Source organism: Miniopterus natalensis, chromosome 9 (assembly GCF_054644295.1).
Source record: "Miniopterus natalensis isolate mMinNat1 chromosome 9, mMinNat1.hap1, whole genome shotgun sequence".
Taxonomy (NCBI): domain Eukaryota; kingdom Metazoa; phylum Chordata; class Mammalia; order Chiroptera; family Miniopteridae; genus Miniopterus; species Miniopterus natalensis.
In genome coordinates, this window is record NC_142089.1 from 30,560,682 (window position 1) to 30,577,755 (window position 17,074).

At 38.3% G+C, this 17,074-nt stretch overlaps 1 protein-coding gene and 1 non-coding gene across 2 annotated transcripts; one reads left to right on the plus strand and one right to left on the minus strand.

Annotated features, from left to right (window-relative positions):
* Positions 1 to 103: 103 nt before the first annotated feature.
* Positions 104 to 15,357, plus strand: PRPF38A (pre-mRNA processing factor 38A). The gene is made up of 10 exons (XM_016210851.2): positions 104 to 398; positions 3,372 to 3,531; positions 4,971 to 5,092; positions 6,580 to 6,665; positions 9,083 to 9,193; positions 11,201 to 11,313; positions 11,927 to 11,953; positions 12,062 to 12,159; positions 12,628 to 12,676; positions 13,224 to 15,357. Exons 1-10 carry the CDS (start codon positions 269 to 271, stop codon positions 13,264 to 13,266), a joined length of 939 nt encoding a protein of 312 aa, XP_016066337.1. The 5' UTR covers positions 104 to 268; the 3' UTR covers positions 13,267 to 15,357.
* LOC148092431 (U6 spliceosomal RNA) lies at positions 5,300 to 5,405 on the minus strand. Its single transcript, XR_015715128.1, has one exon. It is a non-coding gene; the product is annotated as a U6 spliceosomal RNA (small nuclear RNA).
* Positions 15,358 to 17,074: the final 1,717 nt, after the last annotated feature.

Consider the following 17,074-nt stretch of genomic DNA (forward strand, 5'->3'; position numbering starts at 1 on the left):
CCAGCCCGCCCTCCCTCCGGTCCCGCCTACTTGAGAGGACGCGGGACGGACGTACGCCAGCGTGCAGCGGCCATCATTGATTCTGTCAGCGACGCCGTTTGCGGAAGGAAGTGTCTTACGCTGCAGCATTTCCAATTTCAAGATGGTAGCCTGAGCAAAACGAGACCTCCCCTACCTACCTCCGTTCCTCACTGTTTTGTGTGGAGTTTTTTAACCTGATATGACGCACTAAAGGACCCGACGGAAATAGAACTGAAGGCGTTCTAAAATGGCGAACCGCACAGTGAAGGATGCGCACAGCATCCATGGCACCAACCCTCAATATCTGGTGGAGAAGATCATTCGGACTCGAATCTACGAATCCAAGTACTGGAAAGAGGAGTGCTTTGGCCTAACGGGTGAGTGGGAGCGCGCCGACCCCACCATCGGCAGCTTTGTGGCCCAGTTCTCCTGACTGGGCGCCGGTAGGACTGGACCCTGGGGGGGAGATTGGAAGGGAGTCTGTCATTCAGAAAAATCTGAGCTCCTACTTTGTGCCTAAATTTGTGGTAGGCTTTGGGCTCACAGGTGATAGGGTCTTATTCCGAAGGGTGTCTCAGTTGGGTTCTTTGAGTCGTTCCATCTTTGATGATAACTTGCTGGGTTACAAGCCGTGTTAAGCTCGGGGACCCAAACCCGGGATGAACCCGCAACATTGGTGTATGATGCTCCAACCAACTGAGATACCTGGCGGGAAAGTTTTAAAGGAAAGTCAGCATGCCCAGGACCAAATTCACGATCTTACTAGCCCCAGATCCGAACCATTTGCAGTATTTCCACGTTCGGGTCCTAATATAAATATTTCTTCAGAGAAGTCTACCAGGTAGTCTTTTAATCTTTATTCGAATTCTAGCTCCCCTTTTTAGTAGCTCTGTTACTTAAGTGTACCATGGCTTCCTCTACTGTGAAACGAGTACAATAAAACCCACCTCAAAGGGTTGTTCTAATCATTAAATGCAATAACGTATAAAAAGTGTTCGGTATAGTTACAGGGTATATATTAATGAAAATATTCAGTAATCAATGGTAGTGGTGGTTCTACTTTTTACCACTGTTAAATACTGTGTTGTTACACTGCCACCACCACCACTAGCAGTGTGTCCATGAACCAATCCTATTGTTGCTGAGTCGCCATTAAACTTTAGTCATGTTAGGTTTACTTTTGGGCCCTTTTCTCATCCCATAGTTCTGTCCTTGGGTGATCTCCATGACATAGTTACATCCTATATATGTAGATGCCTTCACATTTATCTCTAGTTCCAAGACATGCCAACTCAGTAGTCCAAAAGTTAACTCAGGATCTTTTGTTCCTCCAACACTAGGTTATGTTCCCTTGTATATTTTCATTGTATTCTGTGTCTTCATTTAACTAATCATTACACTTTCGGTTATTTTTTTCAATGCTTTCTGCTTTGCCAGGCTGTACACTTTCTAATAATAGTAATTGTGTCCCTCTTTTTTATCTCTTTATCTATATCTCTAGTACTTGGAACTCAGCTACAAGTTGCCAACTGTAATGTTGAGTGAATACAGAATTTATCCTAAAGGAACTTGAAGTTGATATATAAAATGATTTCCCATTAATGGTAGCTAACGTTTATTATTTGCTATGGGCCTTAAACTTTGTATCTTTATTATTTAAATTTCAAATGACAGGCTCAAAGAGAGGTGAAGTGACTTGCCCTGGTTCCTACAGCTAGTGTTTGATTTTGACAACATTGGAAGTTTAACCCCATTTTGTAGATGAGGTTTACTCAATTACATAGCTGTTGAGTTGTTACTGTGTTTTGTTTCTTTTGTGAATGAAAAGGGCTCTGTAATAAATCTGACATGGTCAGTAACAGGAAGTACAGTAAACCCTCAATTTCTCAGACCTCGATTTAACAGAGAAACAAAATTTCCAGTCCATATGTCATATGTGAAAATCAACACCGTTAATTTTAAAATGCTTTTAACCAAGATTTGCTTATAATTAACAGGTTATTTTTTGTTTTTAATTAAGTGGTATTTAACACATTTTATCGAATAGGCCATATGCTGGAAAATACACTAAGAATTTCACTGACAAATATTACATATCTACAACTATAGTCTACATATTTAAATCCAAGGGTCACCACTTGTAAACAATGTTCAGCGAATGATTAGCACATGATTACACTGAATCTCATGAAGAAATTAGTTCTGTTGTCCGTGGCATGACTTTCTGCAGCAATTTTAATGTGTACAGACTGATCCAAGTGCTAAGCCACGCCCCATCGGTGTGCATTTTTTTTACTAGACCTATTCTAGTAGGTGACTGGTGACTAGACCTATTCAGGATAAATTTAAAATTATAGTAATACATAGAAAACTTATTTTTCATACATAATTTTAATTATACAAACATCTACATAAAAACAGAGAAACTAATTTGTCAATTTTGTAACATGCATTCGGAAGACCTATTTTATTTTATAACAGACTTTCAGCTTTAACAGACACCCCCTTGCCTGAACTAGTCCGTTATATGGAGGGTGATCTCATCATCAAGTCCAAACTAAGGCAGTCATGCCCCAGGTCTGTAACTTCTTTAAAGTAAAAGGTTGAACTTTTCCTAAGCAAGCCGTGCCTATTGTTCTTGTGCAACTAAGTTAACACCTTTGAAATGTCAGAGTAATCCTCTTTTCCCCAGAGCATATAATCTAGTTAACTATCCTGTAATATAATCATAGAGACTTCCCCACTTTACTTTCTCCTAAGATCATGTAATCTTAGTTCCCTTCTTAATTCTAAATGTATAAAAAGAAATATAAAACTGTCATTCTCTGGAGCATTTGAGATCTTGCTTCCTGGCATATTATCAGTTTCGCTCAAATAAACTCTCATAAAAATTCTCTTCAGGTTCGGACATTCTTATATCTCACTTTTAACTCCAAATATGGCTATTTTTCCCCTAATGTGATGGTGACAGGCATGGACTCTGAAGTTAGACCGCTTAGATTTAAGTACAGGCCTTGCCACTTTCTGGCTGTGGACCTTGAGCAAGTCACTTAGCCTTTCATTAGCTGAAAACAGGGACAGTGCTAGGACTTAACTTCGTGGTTTATTGTGAAGATTAAATGAAATGATATGAAATGCTTAGCCAATACCTGGTATACAGTAATTCATTAGTGTATGCTAGCTGCTATCACCACCACCTATTACTGTTAAATGCATACTTGTTCTCCTAATATTAAACTGTTGAGTATTCAGGAGCACCAAAACTTGAACTAACTTCTCTCCACTTCAAACCAGGAAAAAGCTTAGCCCTAATATGTCTGAGATGGCACTGTTTTTGTTTTTGTTTTTAGCTGAACTTGTAGTCGATAAAGCCATGGAGTTAAGGTTTGTGGGTGGCGTCTATGGTGGCAACATAAAGCCAACTCCCTTTCTGTGTTTGACCTTGAAGATGCTTCAGATTCAACCAGAGAAGGATATCATTGTTGAGTTTATAAAAAATGAAGACTTCAAGTGAGTGAAATGTTGACTAATATAAAATCTTCAATTTTAGGAGTCCAGAATTTGGCTTTGGTTAAGAAGAGTGATAATGTATCTCATTCCACAGAGTTGCACTCTAGGATTTTGATTTTAAACTCTAGAATTTGTATTTGATCTGTATTGCTTGTGTTGATTTTCTTTACTTCTCCAGCTTTGGTAACTTTTCCCCAAAAAAAAGTATTTCACAAAGTCACTGATGCTCAGGGGTGAAGAAAACATACTGTAGAAGATAAGAGGGAAAACTTTGGTGTTAGATACAGGTTCATGTCCGGACTCTGTTACTTACTAACAGAGACCTTAGAGAAGTTACTTAATTTTTCTAAGCTTTACTTTCTTTACCTGTAAAATGGAGCAATATCAACTCAAGATTGATGTCAGGGTTAGAGAAGATAGTGCTATAAATCTCACAGCACAGTGTATGTTGCATAGTAACATCCCAAAATGTGAGCTGCTCTTATTTTATTATCCATTCTCAAGGAGCTCACAGACAAGAGATGTACATAATAATAGTTTATGTGCCACCCTCTATCCTATGGGATTTACGTATATTAATTTAGCCTTCACAACAACCCTATGAAATTATACCCATTGTAATAGGGGAAGAAATTTATGCAATAAGAAGTTAAATAATTTCCCCAAGGTCAGACAGGTAAAAAGTGGCAAAGCTGCTTGAGATATCATGTTCTTTGCTACTTGTATTATCTAAGTGGAGATTTCAATGGGTAGTAAAGGAAGGTATCTTACAAAACATTAACAGCTAGAAAATAGCTAACTTTTATTAGGCACTTATTATGTGCGTATGCTATGCTTAACATTTTACACACATTTCTTACTTAATACACCACACCACCTAATTAGGTGCTGTTCTCTGCATTTTACAAGAATTGAGAAAGCAAATAACTTGTCCAGTGTTACAAAGTTAGTAAGTAATGGAATCAGAATTTGAACCCAGGTGACTTTTACTTTTTTCCAGAACCAGCGTTCTGCTGCCTAGTAACAATCTATATATTCATGTCTATGTGTATTAGTTCTTGTTAGTAAATATATCTTATACTTTCCACTAAATTCAGTGTCTCGTTTTATTTTTACAGTAATCCTGTGAGGTAAATAGGTTCTATCTTAGTTTTGCAGATGATATAATAGACTCTGAAAATTGAACAACACATTCCAAATGTCCATAACCAATAAGCAGAATGGGAATTTGAACCCAGGTCTCTATATTTTAGCTCTTCCTACTGCCCCTCTAAAATTGCAGCTTTCTCATTTGCCATAGAGAAGAAAAATAAGTTGTTTATCTAATACTGTCATAAGAAAAGCTGGTTGTAAAAACTCAGGAACTTTTTAGGATGAACTTTTAGAATCTTTTAGAACTTTTTAGGAACTGTTGTTTCACTGTCAAATTTATCTGTCAGGTATGTCCGCATGTTGGGAGCACTTTACATGAGACTGACAGGCACTGCAATTGATTGCTACAAGTACTTGGAGCCTCTGTACAACGACTATAGAAAAATTAAGAGTCAGAACCGAAATGGGGGTGAGTATGGTGCCATGTGACTGAAATTTCATCCCTGAGCCAGTTTTTATTTCACCAATATCTCTGCCCTCAGATCGTCACATACATTGTGAGTGCTTCCCTTTATCTCCCTCATGGGGAGTACTTCATTAGGCTATTAGTCTCCTGTTGGCCTTAACCAGCCTTCCCTGTCTGCCCACCTTTCCAAATGCATCTTTTTTTTTTTTTTTTAATATGGAATACTTTACCAGTTTGCATGCCATCCTTGGGCAGGGGCCATGCTATCTTCTCTGTGTCATTCCAATTTTAATACATGTGCTGCTGAAGCGAGCACCCAACTGCATCTTACATTAATCCCAGCCTTGCATCATGTGCTCCATTCCATAAGATTTAATTCTAGAATGACCTCCATAAAAGCCTTCCCAAACTCCCAGAGTTAGTTTTCCGTGTTATATCTTCACAGTTCTTTCTGCTGGCCTCTCTGGCACTATACTTCACACTGCAGTATATAGACTAAGTGTACTTACACTTATGTAGGAGTCTCACTGAAAAATAGTAAGTATATCCAAGAGGTGTAGCTCCATGTTGCCTTTTACAAAGAGCCACATTTAATGGTAAAGTGGGATAATGCAGTCAAAACCTTTTCTCGCTTAGTGTGATAAAAGATTAGTAACATTTTTATTTTTTTTTTGCCTTTCCCCTCTACATGTATCATTAAGCAGAGGGTTAAAAATTTGGAATTATACTTTAAATTTTCGTTAACTTATTCATTCATTGAATAAATACACATTAAGCACCAAGTCATGCCAGGTACTGTGCTATATACTGGAAATAACATGGTGAACAAGATGAACATGGTCATGGCCATTATGGAATTACTTACTTATGATTATGTTAACTAAACTAAGATAGGGTTTCTCAATCTATTGGCAGTTTGGGTCACATTATTTGTAGGGATCTGTACTGTGCATTGTAGGATATTTAATAGCATCCCTGGCCTCCATCCATTAGAAGCCAGTAGCACTCCCCACTCTAGATATGGGGACAGAATCACCCCTGGTTGTGAACTACTGAAGTAATGTTTACTATAGAAATTCTGAAATTGTTCCACTTACCATGTAAAATGTACCTTCTGTATTCAGAAATTATACTTTAGTTATATGATCTATTCAAGAACATTACCCCTATACAATTCACAACTATTTGTGCTTGCTTTTGTGTTTGTCTCTTCTGCTAATTGGGGCAGCTTCATTTATTCTTTTATCCCCAGCTCCTCAATGAGGCCTGGCACATAGATGGTCTTAATAAAGATGAGTTGAATGAAGATAGGTGGTGAAGGCTTCGAAGGGCTATAGTTTAAGCCCAGCTTTGACAGTAGTCCCTTCTGTGTAATTACCACTCTACAATAGCTTTTCTAGTGAAAGGGAAGCTGCGGAGCATTCACACTTTTACTTTTTGGCTATCTGAATTTATTTCCAAGTTGCTTGAGCTTATGATTTTTCTTTCAGAGTTTGAACTGATGCATGTAGATGAGTTCATTGATGAATTACTGCACAGTGAGAGAGTCTGTGATATCATTCTGCCCCGGCTACAGGTAAGTGTCTCATATGAGAGTCACCCCCTCCCCCCAAAAAAACAGGTAGACACACACACAGCCACTAAAACCAATGCATTTCTGTGTCTTAATAAGTAGTCTTCATGTTTATGAAAATGGTAGCAGATTGGAGGTGAGAGGAAAGCAGATAATTTGAAGGGTAGGGCTTTAAAAGTGGTTAACCACAGGAAGACTTTCTTTAAAATGTAATGTCAAGAAGACTGTAGCTAGGGTAGATTTTTAACTTTGTAAGAACCTTTTTTCAAATTGGCCTTCATATAAAAATTCAGGATATAAAACAGATAAAAGGAGAGTCAGGAATAGCAGACACTGACCTTAACTCCGAAAATAGCACTATAATCATCCTGCCTCCCTTTCCCAGAGATAAATGATTGTCCATGAAATACCTTTCAGAACGGCTTTTATAGAGTATGATTTTAAAAACTATTGTTGAAAATACAAAGGGAAAGGAGATATAGTAGGTAGCTAAAGAGAAAAGGAATGTGGAGATTTCTAAAAAGAGTGGAGAGAGGACTGAACAGGGAATTAAGTAGACTTAAGTTTCTGGGTTGTTATAGCTGACTTGCTGTGGGACCTGGTCTTATTTTCCCATCTATAAAATGGAAGAATTAGATTACCTCAGTGGTCAGCCCCACGGGACTGTTTTAAAGTATACAGTTTGGTAAGTTTTGACATATGTGTATAGACCCTTGAAACTATCATCACAATTAAGAATAGTGAACATATCCGTCACCTCCCAAAAGTTTCCTTTTTCTGTGTAATCCCTCCCCCGTGCACCTCTTCCCCTCACCCCTAAGCAACCAGTGATATGTATGCTATCTTGTCACAATAGATTAGTTTGCATTTTGGAATTAATACAGTACACTCTCATTTTTTGTCTGTCTTCAGCTTATTTTGAAATTCATCTATGTTGTTGCATGTATCAATAGTTTATTTTCTTTTATTGCTGAGTGAGTGGTATATCTCTCCTGTTCATACTGGCTACTGTAGGCCATGCAGTGAAGAGAACGAGATTTTAAATCTGCAAACCGGCTTTCAGGGTCCAGTTCTCACACTAACTCATTAGGGGTAACAGTTATTATTATTAGTCTGCTATTTATTTTTAGAAATAGTGCAAGAAATGTAATACTTAGAATTGGAATCAGGTTATAGCTAAGGGTTCCGAAGCCCAGTCAGCTCTAAGCAAGCCTACTGATATAAATGAGGTGGTCTGTATGGAGTCTAGACGACTACAAAACAAGCCTCACAGAGGAGAGAGGACTTGAATCTGATGGATGTATGTCATGTCAGCAAGAGGTGTGTTCTAGTGTGGGTCTCTTACATGTCTTGGATGAAGTAACCCTTAAGAAGTGACCCTCTTGTTCTGATTGTTCTTATTAAGCAACTCATAGGTTATCAGTTTAGCTTCTGATGTGCCCTGACATTGGCAAGGAGCTGTGGTGGAATGAATTCTAATTTCATCAAATATAGACTGAATTATATATTTACCCTAGTCATTTCCAAGTCTGGTCAGCATTAGGGATTCTGGATACCCTCCTCTCTGATGTAATTCTAGATCCCAAACTGTGGTGATCCTGTGAGTGGGGAGCATTTTTCTGAGGGATTGACTTCACTGAGTGGCATCTTTGTCTCATTTCTACCAACTTTTATAGAATTTTTTTAGGGATGGATGAGAGCTAAGTAGCATACAAATGTTACTGTTTATTCTAGGGCTATCCAACATTCTTTATGTGCTTAGCACATGGAAATGGTAAAAGATCTTATGACCTAGCCAATCTCTTTTGCAGTTTTGAACTCGCCTTTGCCTCTCAGGGTCCTTAGTCACTCAATAAACACTGCTAAGCCACATCTCAAAAGAAATTGGAACCAAATGAATTGTTTAATTCCTGTGCATTGTTAAAAATGCATGACTCTAGATATTCTCTGAATCTTAGGAATAATAAAGAATTGGCGCTACTCTAAAGCAGGACCCAAGGCACTCTTCAGCCCCCAAACTGCACTAAGCCTCAGTGGATCTCTTGCGATAGATTCTGATTTGAGCGTCTCCTGGCAGAACTACCAGCCAGCAGAGTCTCAGCCATGAATTTATGACCCTTGTATATTAAGTCCACATTTTTTTTATTCAAGGCTTTACTTATCCTGATTGATATCCCAGTGACTTTAAGAGTGTAAAATTACAGGGAATAGAGCCAACAGAAAATGGAGATGTCCCTTCAGCTTTGTGTCTGTTTACCGGGGAATTAAAAAAACTGTATAGATTTCAGGTGTGTTAAACTCCTTAGGAGAATCTTAAACTATCTAGGATGTCTTTGAAATGAACCTCAGAAGCCCAGTGTTGGGGCTTCTGGACAAAGCGGAGATAGCAAGGCCCCTAACACTCATTGTGTTCTCTGTAGAAACGCTATGTGCTAGAGGAAGCTGAGCAATTGGAGCCTCGGGTTAGTGCTCTAGAAGAGGACATGGATGATGTCGAGTCCAGTGAAGAGGAGGAAGAAGAGGATGAGAAGGTCAGGTACCTGGGAGATTAAGGGTGAAAGAGGATTAGTTAGGGAATGGTGCTTTTTTGTTTTGTCAATTTTTAACTTTCTTTAACCAAAAAATGCAGTATTTAGTCAATAAAAATATGGGCTTTAGAGTTAAATAGACCTTGGTTCGAATCAGCTCTGCTATATATAGTGGTATAATCTTGTGCAAATTACGTAATCTGTTTTCTCCTCCGTCAAGGATAATGATACCTTTCACTTAGGGCTGTTAATGAATATTAAATGAGATGATACGCATAACGCCCTTAGCACAAGATTGGGACATTATAATTGCCTAATAAGTGGTAGCTATTAAAATAAATACTTGATAAAAATAATACTGTTTATAATTGAACCACCTTAAGAACTAAGCCTCATTTAGAAAAAAATAAGTGCCACCCTGGCCTGTTTAGCTCAGTGGCCAGAGCATTGGCATGTGGACTGAAAGGTCCCGGGTTCAATGCTGGCCAAGGGTACACAGGCTTGATCCCTGGCCCTGGTTGGTGTGGGTGCAGGAGACAACCAATCAATGTCTCTCACATCAATGTTTCTCTCCCCCCCACCCTGAAAAAGCAATGCAAAAATATCCTCAAGTGAGGATAAAAAAGAAAAAAGAAGTGCCTACTGCATGGTCATGTTCTTTCATGTTAGTTATAATGCTGAGAAGTTGAAAACAACCAAGCTCTCAGGGAGCAGTCAAACTAATATATCAACTCAAAAGCCTGTTAGGCAGCTATTAAAACTGTTAGGAAAAGTATAATGTGGAAATGCTTACAGTAAATTAAAAAAGAAGGACCTAAAACATTTAAGATTAAAATTCAAGCAACAATATAGTATGGAAAAGGGTTAGTGGGAAATACAAGAAATGCTGGCTTATGGAGTCTGAGGCATTACAAATGGAAGTATAGGTCTGAGCCATCAGGCTGTCTTAAAGTTGAGTGGAGAAGGAACACATTCATTCATGAATTCAGCCATGCAAAGCTGAGGTGAACCAAAAGTAGGCTTTTAAAAAAATACATGTCTTTATTGATTTGAGAGAGGGGAAGGGTAAGGGGGAGAAACATCAATGATGAGAATCATTGATTGGCTGCCTCCTGCACGCCCCCTACTGGGGATTGAACCATGAACTCCAGGATCTTAGGTTGATGCTTAATCGCTGAGCCACACTGGCTAGGCTAGTCATCTCTTACTAGCTTCTGCCCCCAACTTGGAATTAGCCATTTTCCAACGAGTCCTTGGTTCCATTTACTGAGATATGGTCTTTACATACCACAACATGGGTACTGTAAGTGCTTATTGCTAATGGGTTTGGTTAGTGTTATAGGCCTTTACAGTTAGCTGAGCTAGGGGGAAATTTTTTTTTTTTTAAGATTAAAGTACACCATGAGTTTGTACTTAACCTTAATGATTTTACATCTATCTCTCTTCTTTTGCTTTGGAAATCCAACTTCTTAGGAGATAAACATGACTAATTCTCTCTCACTACTCTCAATAAGTCCCAGAATAATGGTATCAACACTAGAATAATGGATTAGAAAGTTTTTTTATTTGGAATTTTTTTCTCCTCAGGGTTATCCCTCCATGTTTTCAAACTAATGTTTGTAAAATCACTTGAAGGTAGCCCTGGCCAGCGTTGCTCAATGGTTAGAGTGTTGGCCTGTGCACCAGAGGGTGGCGGGTTTGATTTCTGGTTAAGGGCATGTACCTGGGTTGCAGTTCCAATCCCTGCCCCCACTTGGGGTGCGTGTGGGAGGCAGCCAATTGATGAGTCTCTGTCACATCGATGTTTCTCTCCATCCCTCCCCTGCCTTCCACTCTCTCTGAGTATCAATGGAAAAAATATCCTCACTCTGGTGAGGATTAAAAAATAAAAATAAGTAAAATCACTTGAAGGTAGAATTTGGGACAGGATGGAGAAGGGAGTGTAGCAGTGTTTCTAAATGGTTCTCTATAAGCCTGTGCTTATCACTGATCCACCTATCTCATTTTCAGTTGGAGAGAGTACCATCACCTGATCACCGCCGGAGAAGCTACCGAGACTTGGACAAGCCCCGTCGCTCTCCCACACTGCGCTACAGGAGAAGTAGGAGCCGGTCTCCCAGAAGGTAAGGCCCTAGTCATTTGCCTCTTCCAGGGAGACTTTAAACACTGTAGTGTCAAAGTTTGGACTTCAGTGAAGGAAAGATGCCAGTCTATGGAGAATGTTTGCTTGCCCAATGTGTTAGTTGCTAGAAAATAACCACCCACAAAACCTCAATGGCAGACAATAACCATTTATTTAAGTTCACAGGTCTGCAGTCAGTGATATAACCTGGGCTTGGATAGGCAGTTTTTTGAGTATGTTATGGTCACTCACCTGATTTGTAGTCTGTTGGCCAGTACAAGATGGCCTTAGCTAGGATGACTGGGGCAATTCATCTCTTCTCTATGTGTGTCTCATTCTAGGCTAGGTTAGGCACGTTCTCATGGTAATTGCAGAATTCAAGAGCAAACAAGCCAAATCATGCAAGTTTCTTTCCACTATATGCTTGTATCACATCTGTAAATATCCCATTGGCCAAAGCAAGTCACTTGGATTGGAAGGGTGCTAAAAAAGTTACATGACAAAAGAGATGGATAACAGAGAAGGGTTCAATACTGGGACAAATTTTTGCAGTCTACAACATTCAAGGCACCTACCTACTAAGGCTTTTCTTCATCTGTTTTCTTTCCACATAGGCGGAGTCGGTCTCCCAAAAGGAGGAGGTAGGCCTTCAGGGATTTTTGTAATGAAGGAGAGGAATTGGGGAGAGGTACTATTTTTGTGATTATATTGTCAGGCAGATATGGGAGTCTGACCAGTTATTTCCATAGCCCCTCCCCTCGTCGAGAGAGGCATCGGAGCAAGAGTCCAAGACGTCACCGCAGCAGGTCCCGAGATAGACGGCACAGATCCCGCTCCAAGTCCCCAGGTATAACATTTGGGCCTTTTGCTATTGGTTGTTTTAACAAAGAAATGTAATAGGAACAGTTAACCTCCTGCAGTACTGGAGTGCTTGTGTTACTGCTTAGAAGAAAAGTAAATGGACTTAGAATTTTAAAATTAAGAGTTCACATCTTGACTCTCACTTATAAGCTTTGCTGATAAGTGGGCCACTTCAGTTTTTTCACCTGAAATTTTAGGACTGAGACCTAATAGAGTAGTGGTAAATACCCAATGTGATATTTGTATAATTAGCCATAAAGTCCTGAATTCGTATGAAGTGGGTTCAGTTCTTTCCCCACCATACACACCAATTCAGAAAGGTGCTACCAAACAGAGCTCCCTGGCATAGGCCAAAAAAGTATTAAGCCAATAGAAGGGATTAGGGGAGGTGAAAATGACAGTGTAGTAGTAAGAGGGTAGAATCTCATTTATTCATTGGCCTTTTCTTCCCCAGGTCATCACCGTAGTCACAGACACAGGAGCCACTCAAAATCTCCTGAAAGGTATGGATTGACTTCTATTTTGACTTGAGAATTTCACTATTCAGAAATCAAAGCCCCAGTCACAACTAAATTTGACCTGAAATTTTGTTTTGATGGGGATATTTAGGAATTCTCCTTCATTACAGAACAAAATTGGCCAGTTGCCCTGAGAATTACTAGAACTATATGTTTGTTGTTTTGTTTTTCCTTGTAGGACTGCAGCTTTGGATAGTGGTAAGGGCATTTAACCCCAACTTTTAACACTTTAATAGTGACATTGGACAAGTCACTTTCATTTGATAAGCTTTCATTAGAAATGTCTATATGCTATACACTGTTAGGTTCATTCTACCTCTCAGAGGTCATTTCCTCAATGGTAAATTTTGAATAGTAATGCTAGGTATACTAATTGTGTTGCTCTGAGACATAAAAACACCAGGCCACTTAATGAATACTGGGTATCATCTCTGTCCCCATCAGTGTCACCATACCTTGGTTTTCCTCAAAACCTTGTCCAGCTTCTTGAACAGCTGTTAAGTTTAATACTTTATATGTGTTGCCATTTCAGATCTAAGAAAAGCCACAAGAAGAGCCGGAGAGGGAATGAATAATGGACTCAGTTTGGATTTAATCCAAATGGCCTCCTGCAGATATGAAGTCCTCTCTCTATGTGGAAATATTAAGACGTACTCCCTAGGCAGCTATGGGAATATTTTAGGTTTTTTGGGGTTTTTTTTTTTTAAACCTAAAAGTTGTTTTTTTGTTTTTTTTTTTAAATGAAAGAGGTGCTGAGTTTTGTATCTCTTTTTGAATCCTAATCCATGTTTGAGATAAATGCTCCCCAAGGGCTGCTTTTGACCCCTTGTACAACCAACATTGAGGATTTGAGGGTTGGAGGGTATGACAAGAAGAGGATATGGCCACCTAGTGATCCTTTTGTTATTAAATTTAACACCCCCGTTTTCCATCTTTCTGTGGTTTACTTTTTGGTTTGCTCCCTGATTGAAACTTGAGAATCCTATGATTTGTGCTACTGCTGTTACATTCAAAGATCAAGTTGGTGCCAACTTTTTTCCCCAGCATGAAAGCTGAGTAGCAGCAGCTTTGTTTAAAAAAAAAAAAAAAAAAGGCAGTGTAAGGCTTCTAGATGATTTAATCCAGTTGCACTAAACAGTTCGACAAACAGTAAATTTAACATTTTTTATAGCATTCTTATATAGTGTTTCTTCTTCCACACAAGCCTTGAATTCCAGGTCAAGATGCTCAACCTTTATTCTTCAAGAATTGACATTACCCAAGTCTAGTCAGTAGGGCAAGATTGAAAAGTTTGATGGAGAGAAAAGTAATAACACTCAGGGTTTTGATCCAAATTGTTGGACCGCAGTGCCATTCACAAAGCCAGAAAATATAGCAGGAAGAGACCAGGTTTTACAGGGGCAGGTAGTGAGAGTTGTAGTAGTGAAAATGATGCATTCAGTTTAACTTGAGGCAGCCATGGTATATCTAGACAAAGCCCAGAAAGTTGTAAATAGGAACTGGAGTTGAGCATAGTGATCTAGACCTGAATTAACAATAGGTAGTGTGAATGTGTAGAATTAAACAGATTGCCCAGGGAGTGTTTGTATGTGTAGGAAAAGCCAGTAACAGAACCCTAGGTAACAGCCAGCACTGGTGAGAGGAGAAGTGCAGTCATGGATTGAAAACTGAAATGAACCATTCAGAAAAGAGAATTAGAAAAGGTCTAAGGGTGCAGAAGCAAAGTTAAGGACTGAAAAATGTAATCAAGAGGGTGTTGGGATCTTTGTTAGAAAAGTTCCATTTACCTGTACTTACCTCTCCTCCTTTAAAAATGGAAAAGTGATTGAATGACTTCCTGCAGCTCTGGTCCCAGCAAGAATTGTGAATACCAACTGCCTCACAGGATGGATCCACTTTCTTGGGAAGCCATATCTGGTCATAGGATTCACATTCTATTGCTTGCTATTGAACTGAAGGATTATTGCGGCAATATTAAAGCATTTGGGCATCATGTTCGTGATTTCAAATTCTTCAGTGATTCTTCTCTTGAAGATACTTCAGCTAATAAGAGTTGTCCATCAGAGCTATTTTCGTTTATCATACAACTATATATAAGACTACCTCTAAAAATTAAATATAAGCACCTCTATTTACATCTGTTATAGAGTCCTAGCAGTTATTTCTTTCCAGTGAAATAGGCAGAAAGAAATGTCTTTTGGCTAAACAACCTATGGACCAACCAAGTCATCTAGTGTATTGCTAAAATATTTAAAGTACACTTTAAAAATTTTTTACTGTTTTTCTCAAAAAACCCCAACAATTTTTAATAAGAGAAATAAACTTCCTCAAACATAAACTATAAACTTCAAACATACTTATTAGGCATATGGTGAAATCTGGACCAAATTGAAGCAGCATAGCCAACCCATAGCAGGAAGCAGTTTGTCCCTAACTTTCTTGTTAGTACAAAGAAATAACAGTGAGTGAGACATGATGAACATCTCTCTGGAGATTGTTTTGATAAATTACAGGTTTGCAGAGGAGATGAAATCTAAGGATAAATTTTGCTTAAGTGCCATTTCTGTCATCTATGTGCTAGCTAGTCTAGTAAATGAGGCCTCAGAGCTCTAGCTTTATAACTTTTTTTTTTTTTACTTTGGCCTATAAAACAAATTTTACGTGTGTGTGTGTGTGTGTTCTGTATTGAAATATTTTTTGGGGAAAAAATCTTTTTTCTTACGCAAAATGCATTCTGATGTTTCCTTTATAATACCAGTTTTTAATGTTGGGTGCAAACCACTAAATTCACTTCACTTCCCAAAATTTGAATTATACTGCCTTAAAAGCCTTGCCATAAGGCACAATGACTTCTTAATAATAAAAAAAATGGAGAAATGTGTTCTCAGAGGCAGAGGCAATAATGGATTTGGTGAGAGGCTTCTAATATAACAACCCAACTTAAACTTAGCCCCTTTCTGTTATTTTCAGCAGACCTAAGTTTAACTAAACAATCAGAAAAGAATGATCACAGGTGCTGGCCACTCCCCCAAAAGGTTAAAGTAACAAGTTCTCCACAGTGATAGATCTGTTTTTAAAAGGCAAAAGTAAACAAGTTCAAAAAAGAGATTAGAAGATGATAGATGGAAAATTAACTTGGAAGAGTGTAAAATGAAGATATGAAAAACTAGAAAAATGAAACCTTAGAAAGAAAGATAGACAAACAGAAGGCACTGAGAAAATAGGCTGGAGGGGAAAAAATGGAAAATAATAAAAGCTATAGAGATGATAAAACAAAATCCTGCATGTGACATTCCTGATAAGAACTGAGCAAATGAAAGTTTTAAAAGTTCAAATAGAAAATTTTCCTGAAATAATAAAAAGGAATCAAGAAATATCCTAATTTAAGAGAATATCAAATTATGTAAAATGAGGGGGGGAAATTAAGGTCTCATATCTTACAGCATACTTCATGAGGCAGTTACTGTGCCAGGAATTTTATATCAACCCAAGTTTTCTTTCAAATAGAAAGGGAGTAGACATTTTCAAGTATGCCAAGAACTTAAATCACTTGGGAAAGAACTGCATGATCATGAAGTTAACAAGAAGTGACTCAAATTAAGGACTTAGGGGAAAAGAAGCAGTAAAAGGAGTGGTGGTAGTAAACATTTTAGAAACTTTTAATAAAAATGGGAAATGATTATAAGATTCAAATTAAGTATTTGAATGTTGCCTATATAGGAATAATATAACCAGGAAGTAGAGGGACTCTAAAGTATGCTAGTTTCATTTTTCATAAGAGTCATATACTGTCTCTAATTAAAATATACATGACACTAGAAAAAATGATTCCAGCCTCATGTTTTCTATAATTGTCCCCAATTTTCAAGGGAAACTCAGAACTAGATTAGATTCTCATGTAGAAAATTTTGAAGTTGAGCATTTCTTTACTTTCACATTTTTTCCGTCTTGTTAATAAAACCAAGTAAAATTAATTTGCTGTATTTACTAAATACAGCATATGAGCCTTTTGTAGGACTGTATGTTTACATGTCGTTTTTTTTTAATATATCTTTATTGATTTCAGAGAGAGGAAAGGAGAGGGAGACAGAAACATCAATGATGAGAGAGTCATTGATCGGCTACAGCCCGCAACCCGGGCATGTGCCCTGACCGGGAATCGAACCCCGATCACCTGGATCCTAGGTTGATGCTTAACCGCTGAGCCACGCCCGGCCGGGCTACATGTCTGTGTTTAAGAGATGGCTGGAATGAAGTTCACCAGATAATACTATTTATTTCTGGTTGATGGGCTTTTGAGTGCTTTACTTAATGCTCACTTTTTTTTTTTTTTAATAAACATTTAAATTCTCCTTTACAAGGAAAAAGTGAGTTATTTGGAGA

Excerpts from the sequence above, each read along its gene's own strand:
- PRPF38A (XM_016210851.2), top strand. The coding sequence starts at position 269 with ATGGCGAACCGCACAGTGAAGGATGCGCACAGCATCCATGGCACCAAC. Across the intron at positions 11,954-12,061 it reads CGGTCTCCCAAAAGGAGGAG|CCCCTCCCCTCGTCGAGAGA; the intron begins GTAGGCCTTCAG and ends TTATTTCCATAG. Across the intron at positions 12,160-12,627 it reads ATCCCGCTCCAAGTCCCCAG|GTCATCACCGTAGTCACAGA; the intron begins GTATAACATTTG and ends TTTCTTCCCCAG.